We start from the raw sequence: 11,584 nt of genomic DNA, 5'->3' as shown, positions 1-11,584 counted from the left end.
GACTGTCTCACAGGAACAGGTACTTCTCAGCCAGCCGGGGTGGAAATTTACCTCGTTGCCAGCCACTTTGTCCTGAGAAGGCCTTTCTGCTCCAACCTCCCATTGCATTTTAGAAGCAGGTTCTGCTTTGCATATATATTTAATAGCCAGCCCTTCTGTGTCTTCCAGGAAAGCAATTGCCAAATCCAGTCTCCAGCACATGGTAGCCCAACCAAACCCAGCACTAGCCATGAGGAACGACTCGGAGAGGCAGATACGCAGCACTGTGGATTGGAGCGTGAGTTGTACTGTGTTTTGCTGGGCATTGCATGGAATGGGCTCTTCGCCAAGAAGCAGCAGGCTCTTCCCTGGGTTGAGGCTTCCCAGGTGACTGACTTTGACACATTTATGGCCTCTGCCATTGCCACCAGCTGGTGCCAGCATCTGTGCTCCTGGCAGCACTACTTGATGCTGCGAGAGAGAGGCTATGAAGGCACAGGTGGTTCCTGGAGGGATGGCATAACTACTCCACTGCCAGCTTTTCTGCTTCTTACAGCCAAGATCTGTTGGCTGGGGCCAAGCAAGAGGAGTAAGCCCCTGCTCCTTCACAGGCAAAGACCTGCAGGTTTTAAGCTGTACCTTCAGGTTGTAGAACAGAAGCTGGTTCAGGAGAGCCCCCTGCACTGTTTGCCCTGCTCCCTCCTCTCGGGGTGATGAAAGCAGCCCCCTCCCCTGTGCAGGACACTACAAGTGGTTTGTGGGTCTTGAAGCTGGTTTCCTGGGGCCCTCTTGTTTACAAGAGGTGGGTCATGGCAGCAGCTTTGTGAGGTTTCCTGTCTCCAGATGTCCCTGGCCGTTGTGTGCATCTTGTCTCCTGGCCTCCACCTAGCTCCTACCTCCCACCCCCAGCATTGTCCAGTATCTTGTCCCTTGCACAAAGCATTTTAGGGGCTCAGGTGCCTCTCTGGGGGTGCTCTCAGAGCTTGTGTTGTCTTGTGTCTTTCAGGAGGCTGCGGTCTATGGGGAGCACATCTGGTTTGAGACCAATGTCTCTGGGGACTTCTGCTACGTTGGGGAACAAAACTGCATGGCAAAGCTTCTGGTGAGTCACCTGGGCCACCTGTCTCACCAGCGATGGCCACAAACCCGGCTGTGCCGTCACCTTATGGGGAGACCGCAGAGGCCACGCTGCTGCTGCTGCTGCTGGGGGACATGTAGGGGGCTGGGGAGCTGCTGAGGGACTGTGTCCCTCTTGCCTCTGTATACCAGAGGGCCAAGTCCCCCAGTTTCTGCCAATGCTGGTTCTCAGTTTGCAACGGGAACCTGTTGCAGGGCTACCACTTGCCTGAAGGGTTCCAGAGAGAGTGTGTTGGGATTCCACACTCTTGGAAGGACAATCTAAATCAAAGACCTTTCAGTAGAGGAGAAAAGTGAGCTCTGGAGAGCCAGGCCTGTTGCCTCCTGCCCCTGCAGTCCTCCCTCCCAGTTAGCAGGCTCAGTCCTGCTTGTGGTGCAGGACACAGAGCACTGATGTCACCCTGTGCCTGCCACCCTGCAGGTGCCTGTCACTGATGCCACTCTGTAGGTGCCTCCCAGACCAGCTTCCACGGTGTTCTCAGGCAGTGTCAGAAGAGGACAAGGACTGTAGGACAGGACAGTAGGGAAAGTACCTCCCTGCTCTGTACCAGGCTTGAGAACATCTGCTATAGGCATATGCTTAGACCCCCTTCACTAGATAAGAAGTGTAGGTTGTATCTAACTTTACTATAGGGTTTATTCTGTACCCCAGTACATAAATAAGAAGGCGGCGTGATGGGAGGCTGAGCTTGCCAGGCTCTGAACACTGCATATTTTTATTCACATTTTTTTTTTTTCTTCCTTTTTCTTACCCTTCAGCAAAAACCTCTCTCCAGGCGTAAATGTGCAGCCTGCAAGATCGTAGTGCATACACCCTGCATTGAACAGCTGGAGAAAGTGAGTAGAGCCTATTAAGCCCTCCCTTGCAAAACTAGCAGCCTTTTCTTGGGCAGTGGAACACAAGAAGATTGGGAACTGCAATGTGTAATTGCAAAGAGGGGTCTTCTGAAGAGACAGTACATAAATGAGGATCTAGTGACATGATTGCGATCCCAGGCTCCATTTTGTTCAGTAACTGATATGTGTGAAGGTTTTGTGGCAAGTACTAAACAACTTCAGAGGTTCTGGGCCTTGCTGTAGTGCAGTCAATTCTGGTAGGTCTCCTTCAGGTATGATGGTTTTACTGATTCCTCTCGTGTGTTCAACCTACAGATAAATTTCCGCTGCAAACCTTCCTTCAGGGAGTCAGGATCCCGGAACATACGGGAGGTGAGAGATGTGCCTTGGATGCTGCCCACATTTGCCTCTCCCATTTCCAGTTTGGTGGTAAAGATACCAGATGCTGCCAGTGTGTTGCCCATTTGAGTGGAGGCGTCATGTTTCTTCCTGCTCCAAGGGGATGGTGGCGTAAAAGGGATGTTTCTTTGCAAGGCAGCAGCACAGACTGGATGCGAAGAGTGAGGAGATTGCAGGCAGCAGATGCAGAGCATCTGATGGTTTGCATGTTCTGAATCTCCTGAATCTGCATAGGGGGAACCTACAGATACTATTTTCTGGGATAAACTTTGCCCCTTGTGTTGGGTCCCCAGGCATATAGATGAGGCTGTGGAAAACAGCAGGTCCCCAAGCCTCCTGCAATTTGGAAGGAAGCAGTATGGGCTCATTTCTGGCTTTATCACTCAGCTCTGACCTGGGTGCCACAGGTGACAGTGGAAGTTGCCCACAGTAGTGGTATCAGACCCCTCCAGCCCGTGTTGTAATGGAATGGGCGTAAGCAGTGGCCTGGAACCTGTCTGCTGACCTGCACTGGTGGAAGCAGCTGTCAGTCTTCATGCTTCACCCTCCAGCCTGTGGAGCCAGTGTAACCTTTGCAGTGTTCTGGAGTGGGTGTGGGTGGCTCAGTCATGGGCCATTTTGGTAACAGAGCTGCCCCCACACTGTGTTTGTGCTGGCACAGCAGACCTAGTTGGGGAAGGATATTCAAACACAGGTCTGCCTGCTTTGAAATGCCAGCATAACCTCATAAAGGGAAGCTTTCAGCATCGCTTTAAACCTTCCTTTCTTGCTTTGTTTTTCCTTCTGTGCCTCCTTCCCATATCACTCTTAGCCTAGCTTCCTTATTTGTGCTTCACTTACTCTTTGGGCTTGCTAACAGCTTTCTGCCTCTGCTCAATCTTCCATCTCTATTTTTCTTCCATCCAACCTCTACAAATTTTTTCTCCTTCCCCTTTCTTGCTTTTTCTTTTCTCTCACAAATTCTGCTTCTCCATCCTGTCTTTCTAATGCTTCTCAATTCCTCCAAGGCCTCTTCCTTTCTGTTTCCCTAAAAAGGTGCTCTTCTGGCTTTTGTGGTGCCAGAGATTCCCTTCAGGGTCAGCTTTTTCCCTAGATGTGCCTGCTTGGACCCAGAGCTGAACTCAAGGCACAGCCCTCCTTCTGCTCCTACTGGATTAATATCCGCTAAAGCCAACAAGACTCTTTGTTTTCTCCTGTGTGCTGTGCTTGGAGGAGGCAACTCTAGAGCTGACCCAAACCTCTTGCCAGTTTCTGTCTCTCATCATCATGATACCAAAAGCTGTCAGGAGCTGTCAGGATGTTGGGCCCTGCCATGCCAGCCTGTGAACTCTCACTCCCTTCCTCTTTTAGTTACTCTCTGCAGTGCCATTCCCAATCCAGGGCTGGAAGAGTAGGATGGGATTTAGGACAAGTGGTACTTCATTACAAAACTTCTGACTCCCTCACAATCACTTCTGCAAGTCCCAGCCCTGAACCCGCCATGAGCCTGCAGGCAGAGCAGAGGTGCTGGTGAGCAGCCTTGCTGCCCACACTGGGATTGAAGCAGGCTCAGGATTGGCCTGGGGAAAGAGCAGGGGGAAGTGGGTGTGGAGGGCTTTGGGGCTGCCGCTCTTCTCGAGGAATGTGGAGTGAGGAGGTTCACTGCTTAGCTGCAAGCACTTCCATGTTCTTGATGCGGGCAGAAACTGTCTCTCTAGGGATTTTCACACCTTCCACCAGCATGTTTTTCACCTGGCATTAGGGGCATCTGGGCAGAGATGTTAAAGGACAGAGATGTGCTACTGCTCGCCCACTCTCTGTTGGATCTGCTTTGTATGATTTTCAGTCTTCAGTTTCCCTGTCCTCCTTCCTAATTCTTCTGGTTTTAATTCTCTTTTCCTGGAGCATCTTAATTTGGCCTCTTGCCCCCTGATTCTTTGCCTTTGCCTTCTCTCAGAGGGTGGGGGTCTGGTGCCTATGAGCAGTGGTTTTGCTGCAGGAGCAGAAGTTGGCAGGCCTGTGTCCATTTCTTCTGCCTGTTCCTGTATTCCCTCACACACTGGGCCCTTCATTCCCCCCCTTTTTTTTTTTTTGTCAATTTTCTTTTTTTCTTTTCCATTTAGCCCATTGTTGTCCGACATCACTGGGTGCACCGGAGGCGGCAGGAAGGGAAATGCCGGCAGTGTGGCAAGGTGAGAGGGCATCTTGGGCATTTTTCTCAGCCTGAAGGAAACCTAAGGTCAAGCCAGAGACATGCACAGGGCTGGGAACTAGGAACATCCCACCATTCCTGTTTGGCAGCAAAACCAAGACACGTGCGCTGCTTTGCTCAGTGAAGCACTATGTAAGTGCTTCCCACATAGAGTAGTTCTTCCCCTGGGCCCAACTAATCCTGAAAGAGACTGTCTTCCTGACATGCTTTCCTTGAGCAGCAAGGACATCCCTACATAGCACAGTGGTCTCTCTGGTGCCGTTGTGGTGGTTGGGACTGTCTGACAGGATCTGAAGGGCTTCAGCTGCAGGCATGCTCTCTTTGTTAATGTCTCTTACTGTTAGATGGTAAGAAACTACAGGGAATTCCCTAAGCCTCTTATTCTTTCTACCATAGGGTTTTCAGCAGAAGTTTGCCTTCCACAGCAAAGAGATTGTAGCTATCAGCTGCTCCTGGTGCAAACAAGCGGTGAGCAAAGTCCCCCTGAATGCCTTAGCAGTCGGTTCTGCACTAATGACATCTGCTTTCTGCTGGGACTCCCCAAGCTGCTACTCTGCAGCCTGCCCTTAACAGCTCCTCCTTCTGGGAGAGGCTGTACTAAGTTATTTGCAAGCTCCTTTGAGAAACCTTCTCTTTATTGCCTTCCCATTACAAAATTCCTGCATGGTTTCATCTAGCACTCCCTGCATTGGCATGGGGGGCCAGAGAGGAGGAGATGGTGGCTGTGCCCAGCAAACTGAGCAGCTGAGTTTTCTCTCTGTCTTCTCCTTGGCCAGTATCACAGCAAAGTATCATGTTTCTTGCTGCAACACATTGAAGAGCCCTGCTCACTGGGGGCTCATGCTGCTGTCGTTGTTCCTCCCACCTGGATTCTGCGGGTCCGGCGGCCCCAGGTAAGTCACTTCAGTCTTGGGGCTCTTTCGCAGTTCCCACTTGCCCAGTAGTTTCTCACAGAGTTTTTGTGTTTGTTTCTTTTCTCTCTAGAATCCACTGAAATCCAGTAAGAAGAAGAAGAGGACATCATTCAAGCGGAAATCCAGCAAAAAGGGGGCCGAGGTAAGATATGAGAGGACTGTGAATGACCTTGTCTTGGAAGGGCAGAGGGACTGAACAGTGAGGAGCAAAGCTGGGAGTAAAAGTGGGCTTTTCTGGGTCTGCACTGAAATTAAGGAGGTTGAATTGGAGGGAAGGGGCCTGCTGGCAGGGTATATCCCAAAAACAAAGTTTTTGGGGTGGCCGGAATGTTTTCTTCCTCCTGCTTCTGACCTGCATGGTGTTAGGGCTCAGCTGGAGGTGGCAGTTTGCATTTCCCCAGCTTTGTTGAAAGATCTGTGGTATCTCTTGCAGGAAGGGAGGTGGAAGCCCTTTGTCATCAAGCCCATGCCAGCTCCTCTCATGAAGCCCTTGCTGGTGTTTGTGAATCCCAAGAGCGGTGGGAATCAGGTATGGCCTTGTCTGGTATGTCTAAGAAGACATTTCTGTGAAGGCATTGCCATTTGAGTGCTGAGCTCTCATCATAGTTTCGGTGATGTCTCAGCTGCACAAGAGGCCACAATGAAAGTTTGCTGCCCAGCAGTTCCCACCTTAGCTGGGCTTTGCCTGTGTCTCCTCCAGACAGGTCTTAGGATCCTGTCTCTAGCCAGGATCAGATGCCTCCTTCTGCTGTCCACTGGGAACTTGATATTACCTGAAGTCTTTCTTCTCCTCGTAGGGATCCAAGATCATCCAGTCCTTCATGTGGTATCTCAACCCACGGCAAGTTTTTGACCTCAGCCAGGGTGGACCCAAGGAGGCGTGAGTATTGATGGGGGCAGGACCTTTCTCTCCCCAGTCTGTGTCCCAGAACTCCTCCCGAGAGCTCTTCCCCCAGCTCGTGGAGGGAGACATGGATGTGGCTTTGTGAATGCCAAGGGCTCTGTGAGGCAGCTGCTGTGTAACACCTTCAATACCACTCCCCTCCCCTCCTCAACCTCCTTGTTCCCTGCAGGCTGGAGATGTACCGAAAAGTCCACAACCTGCGGATCCTGGCGTGCGGGGGAGACGGCACGGTGAGTCTCCAGCCCTTCTATCCCATGGTAGCCCTTTGCCCGGGCTTTTTCAGTGCAGACAGCAGCCCTCCTTATTGTAATCCAGAACAAGGCAAACTGTGCACACTGTGTCCATGGTACAGCTGGTAGCATAGATACTCTGGGTCCCCTCATGCAGTGTTCCAGGGAGTGCTAGTCTGTAACATGTCTGGGTTTGTAGTCCTTTTGAGAGCCAGTGTCCTCACTGGGGTTACTGATATCTCCTGCAGCACCTGATTAGAGTATTAAAGACTGTGAATAGCCTCAGTTGTGGCTAAAGAGACCCCATCTCTGCCCCTCTGCCATTGCTAGGGCTCCAAGCCACTTCTGCCTGCCTGCTGATCCCTGAGATAACCAATGGCTTTGTTGCACTCTCTTGCTTGAGCAGGTGGGCTGGATACTCTCCATTCTGGACCAGTTACGCATCAACCCACCTCCTCCTGTGGCCATCCTACCTTTGGGGACAGGGAACGACTTGGCCAGAACACTGAACTGGGGTGGGGTAAGTGATGGGCACAAGAACCCACTGTGACAGAGCAGGGCTCAGTGCTTCAATCCTTGTTTCAGAAACATGGTTGGAGGTTTGCATGGGCTGGTGTTTCAACTTCCTGTAAATACAGACCAACAAATAAGTGTAATTGGGATGTTGCTGTTCTTCTGACATTTGAATGTTTCTGCATTAGAATATACAAAAGCAATTGCTTTTTCAAACTTTGGAAGATTTTTAGAAGGAAGATGTATTGTTTTAAATTTCAATTCCCGCTTTATTGTGCATTCAAGCAGAGTTGATCTCTTCTACATCTTTTACTCTGAGATGCCATACCAAAGCCTGCTCTATGGGAGGCGGGCATGAGACTCACAAAGTCCTTCTATTCACCAGGGTTACACGGATGAGCCTCTGTCCAAGATCCTATCACACGTAGAAGATGGGAACATAGTGCAGCTCGATCGCTGGAACCTCCATGTGGAGCCAAACCCAGATGCAAATCCTGAGGAAAAGGATGAGGCAGCTGCTGACAAGGTGGGACACCTCCTCTCCATGCCTATTTCCTGTGCTAGAGGTCTGCATTCTCCCTTCTGCACTGGCTCGGGCAGTCGCAGCACCTGAGGCTACATTCTTGGGTTGGTGTTTCTTTCTCACTCCTCCAATTCCACCATTCTGTTTGTGGCTCTGAGCCACAGCTCTCATGTGGAGTTCATAAGTAAATGCCTACCAAAGGGTTTTAACCACAACTTGCAGGAGGTATAAGCCCAGTCTTTTGTGAGACTGTTTTCTTCAACAGAAACATGGGTGATTGCAGAAACCTCAGAGAGAGGAGTGTGTCCCCTTCAACCATTTACCTTGCCCCTAGAAGCCAGGAACTAAGCCATCACCTCAGGCTGGTGACCTCTGTATTTTCTTAGGGAAAAGGCAAGCAGGGTCCCTCAGCCTCATGAGCACTGTAGTGGCTCCGCTGTAACCTGACCTCATCTTTGCCATGGGTACATGCTGGCAGCCTCATCCTTATTCCTTCTTTCCATTTCAGCTCCCTTTGGATGTCTTTAATAACTACTTCAGCCTTGGCTTTGATGCACGGGTGACACTGGAGTTCCATGAATCCCGAGGTACTGGGCAGTGGCAGGACTTGATCAGGGTCTGTGGGATGGGCCTGTTCTTGTTTGTGGGTTCTCAGCAAAGTGAACAAGAGAATTGCTTCAGGTACAGAGCTGGAGGTGAAAATTGAGGACCTAGTTGAAACTGCAGAGGGGAAAGAGGGGTGCCTGCACAGGAAAGAAGCTGGGGATAGACTCCTGGCTGAGGCTGGCTGAAGAGCTGTGTCTGAGGAGAGCTGGCAAGTGAAATATTTCCATGTGTAGGCCAGTGACCTGGACTTTTTTCTCCTTTCCCTAGAGGCCAACCCAGAGAAGTTCAACAGCCGGTTTCGGAATAAAATGTTCTATGCTGGGGTGAGTGTGTGGGGGATATCTGAGCCTTCCATCATAGCAGCCTTAATGTCAGCTGCAGCACAGGCACGGACCTGCCTTCTGTCTGCACCCTAAAGTCACCCATATAAGTTACATGGACTTTCCCATGCACCCAAGCTAAGCCCCCCAGCCCCGAAGCTGGAGAGTTGCTGGAGAAATGCTGCAGTGCTGGGAGTCACAGCTCCCCTTGGCTGCGAGTGCTGCTGGCAGTACAGCTTGCTCCATGGCCCGCAGTGCTGTATTGATCTCCTGCCACTATTGTTCTTGATCTCAAGCTCCCGGGTGGTCATCCAGGCAGGACCACCCTCGAGCTGTGGGAAGGCAGGCTATCCCCCCTGCAGAGGAAAAGGAAGCCTTTCCATAGTCTACACACTACTTTGGTCATTTATTATATACCTTGGACCAGTTACAGCTTCCTGGCTAATTACACCACCCTCCTGTGTCTCACCTCTAGAGCTTTGTGTCTCAGTATCATCTTTGTTCCTCTGTCTTCTCATCCTCAATATACTTTCTAGCCATGTGTCTGGTGACTGGTATTTAAGCAGTAATAAAGGCCAAATGCTGCTCTGTGCCATCTCACATCTGTTCTGCTTGTGTCTCTTTTCCTGTCTGCACAGTTAAACCCAAAGGGGACCCGTGCTCTCCCTCTTGGAATCTCTAGATGGGTCACTTCAGTTCTGTTTTGTAGTACTCCATTACAGCTTGAGGCTGAATTTGTCTCTTGTGACTCGAGTCTCACTGGAGGAGACTCATCTTGCCAGCTCTTCCTTAAAGTCAGGACTGGGCTGTCAAGGGTACGCTAGAGCATGTTACTGAGAGTGCCCCAAGGTTTTTGGTAGGCAAAATAGCAAGAGGAATGGGTCACATTTTGGATGAGGACTTTTGCCAGTGGGTGAAAAGGGGGTTTGCAGGTTTCAGCAGCTGAGGTCAGTGGCAGGTTGAGTTGCAGGTCAGTGGCAGGCTTCCTGGCTGCCCATTCTGGTGACCACCTGGGCACTAACTCTGTCTCTTGCCTTGGCAGACGGCCTTCTCCGACTTCCTCACCGGGAGCTCCAAAGACTTGGCGAAGCATGTCAGGCTGGTTGTGAGTGTGCTGGGGTGCTCTGGTCCAGGGAGGGGGTGAGCTGTGGAGGCGTGAGGAATGTCCCTTGGCACACTGAGTATGTCAGGGCTAGGGAATGGATATGTTCCTGGGAGCATCAGCTTCCCCTGACTTGGAGAACACTCATTATAGGGAGCAGAGGAGGGAGGCCGTTTCTTTCTAAGTGGGTAGGATGGACCAGGCTCCCCCTTACAGCAGCCTGAACACTCCTGTGTTGTCTCTAGTGTGATGGGACAGACCTGACCCCCAAGATTCAGGACCTAAAGCCCCAGTGTCTGGTCTTCCTTAACATCCCAAGGTGAGTACCCCCAGGACTTGTCTTCATATATGGGACTTCTCACACCTGTGCTGTAGATACTTGCCTGGGTTTGGGGTGCTAGTCCAGGCATTTCTTCCTGTCATTTCACAGGTACTGTGCAGGCACCATGCCCTGGGGCAACCCTGGGGAGCACCATGACTTTGAGCCCCAGCGCCATGATGATGGCTGCATTGAAGTTATCTGCTTCACCATGACGTCACTGGTGAGTCAGTGCTGTTGCCTCTTGTAGCAACCTGGTTGGTAGCAACCAGGGGAGTGAATGGTCCCACTGATCAGGTGTCAGCCAGCCCACAGCTCCACAGATCCTCTCTGGAGGAGTTGTGGTGCTGGCCTATGTGACAGTGTCTGCTCTCTAAGATTTAGGTGAGATGCTGTCATGCCCTGGTCTCTGTGAGTCCCTTCTCACTGAAATCAAACCTGAGACCCTCAGAACTTGATTCACCTGTCACATCCAGCTGACAGTGGATGTTCCCCTCATCCACATCTCAGTCCATGTTCTTCTCTCACTCTGCACCCTTTCACAGGCTGCCTTGCAAGTTGGTGGCCATGGGGAGCGGCTCTGTCAGTGCCGGCAAGTGGTTCTCACCACATCCAAGGCCATCCCCATGCAGGTAGATGGAGAGCCCTGCAAGCTGGCAGCTTCCTGCATCCACATCTCTCTGCGCAACCAAGCCAACATGCTGCAGAAGACCAAGCGGCGCAACTCCATGCCTCTGCTCAATGAGTAGGTTCCTCAGATCAATCTGGCACCTCCTCTCCAAGGAAGGATGGTTGGGAGGGAAAGGGATGGGATTGATCCGTGACTGGCAGAGACATTTCAGTCCTTTCTTGGGGAGGGTCTGGGAAGGGATCAGGTCACAGAAATAAGGCCAGACCCTGATGCTGGAGAAGCTGCTGATACCAAGCTCCCCACCCCAGCCTATGCAATGCTGTGCTTTTGCCTGTTTTGGAGGGATGAGGGGAATAAGGTGAAAGCAGGCTGTCACTTTCTGTTATCTTCCTTTTTCCTTGCCCCCTGCACACAGCCAGCAGCCAGTGCCCGAGCGGCTGCGGATCCGGGTGAGCCGAATCAGCATGCGCGACTATGAGGCACTGAACTATGACAAGGAAAAGCTCAAGGAAGCCTGTGAGTGACCAGCTGAGTGACCAGGGGGTGGGAGCTGCAGTCCCCAAGTCTGGCAAAGCCTGTAGCTACTGTGTGAGGTGTTGGGAATGGGGCATGGGCTGCTCCCTGAGTTGTGTCTGTGCCCTGTCCTGCAGCTGTGCCACTGGGGATCATCGTGGTTCCAGGAGACAGTGACCTGGAGTTGTGCCGGACCCAGATTGAGAAGCTGCAGGAGGTGAGTCTGTGTGAAAATTGGTCATGGCTGAATACTGAGGGGACTCAGGGAAAGGATTTCTAAGCCACCTTGACCTGCACACACCACCACACGCTCTCTTGCTTTGGGTCACGCTAAGAGGTCATGGTTTGCCTTCACCGTGCGGTGGAGGCAGAGTCCCAAGCTGGATGCCTTGTTGCTCCCTGCTGTCTGGCAGCTTCTTTTCCAGCTTTGCTCTTCTGACTGCTTTCCAAACCCAGAGAGTGACCC

The 11,584-nt window shown here is 51.5% G+C and overlaps 1 protein-coding gene across 9 annotated transcripts in view; it reads left to right on the top strand.

Annotated features, from left to right (window-relative positions):
• Positions 1-11,584, top strand: part of DGKZ (diacylglycerol kinase zeta) — a 52,489-nt gene that overhangs the window by 27,569 nt on the left and 13,336 nt on the right. For all 9 annotated transcript variants that reach the window (XM_015631516.1, XM_015631520.3, XM_015631515.3 and 6 more), the window contains 21 exons: positions 169-277; positions 986-1,081; positions 1,876-1,953; positions 2,269-2,325; positions 4,455-4,523; positions 4,940-5,011; positions 5,320-5,436; positions 5,528-5,599; positions 5,891-5,986; positions 6,255-6,337; positions 6,531-6,591; positions 6,998-7,111; positions 7,490-7,630; positions 8,136-8,214; positions 8,501-8,556; positions 9,596-9,658; positions 9,901-9,974; positions 10,086-10,197; positions 10,520-10,719; positions 11,021-11,121; positions 11,256-11,335. In XM_015631516.1, coding sequence (XP_015487002.1) covers positions 169-277; positions 986-1,081; positions 1,876-1,953; positions 2,269-2,325; positions 4,455-4,523; positions 4,940-5,011; positions 5,320-5,436; positions 5,528-5,599; positions 5,891-5,986; positions 6,255-6,337; positions 6,531-6,591; positions 6,998-7,111; positions 7,490-7,630; positions 8,136-8,214; positions 8,501-8,556; positions 9,596-9,658; positions 9,901-9,974; positions 10,086-10,197; positions 10,520-10,719; positions 11,021-11,121; positions 11,256-11,335 — 1,930 coding nt within the window. The remainder of the gene's footprint in view (positions 1-168; positions 278-985; positions 1,082-1,875; positions 1,954-2,268; positions 2,326-4,454; positions 4,524-4,939; positions 5,012-5,319; positions 5,437-5,527; positions 5,600-5,890; positions 5,987-6,254; positions 6,338-6,530; positions 6,592-6,997; positions 7,112-7,489; positions 7,631-8,135; positions 8,215-8,500; positions 8,557-9,595; positions 9,659-9,900; positions 9,975-10,085; positions 10,198-10,519; positions 10,720-11,020; positions 11,122-11,255; positions 11,336-11,584) is intronic.

Source organism: Parus major, chromosome 5 (assembly GCF_001522545.3).
Source record: "Parus major isolate Abel chromosome 5, Parus_major1.1, whole genome shotgun sequence".
NCBI classification, from domain to species: domain Eukaryota; kingdom Metazoa; phylum Chordata; class Aves; order Passeriformes; family Paridae; genus Parus; species Parus major.
This window is presented reverse-complemented; position numbering and strand designations above follow the sequence as displayed.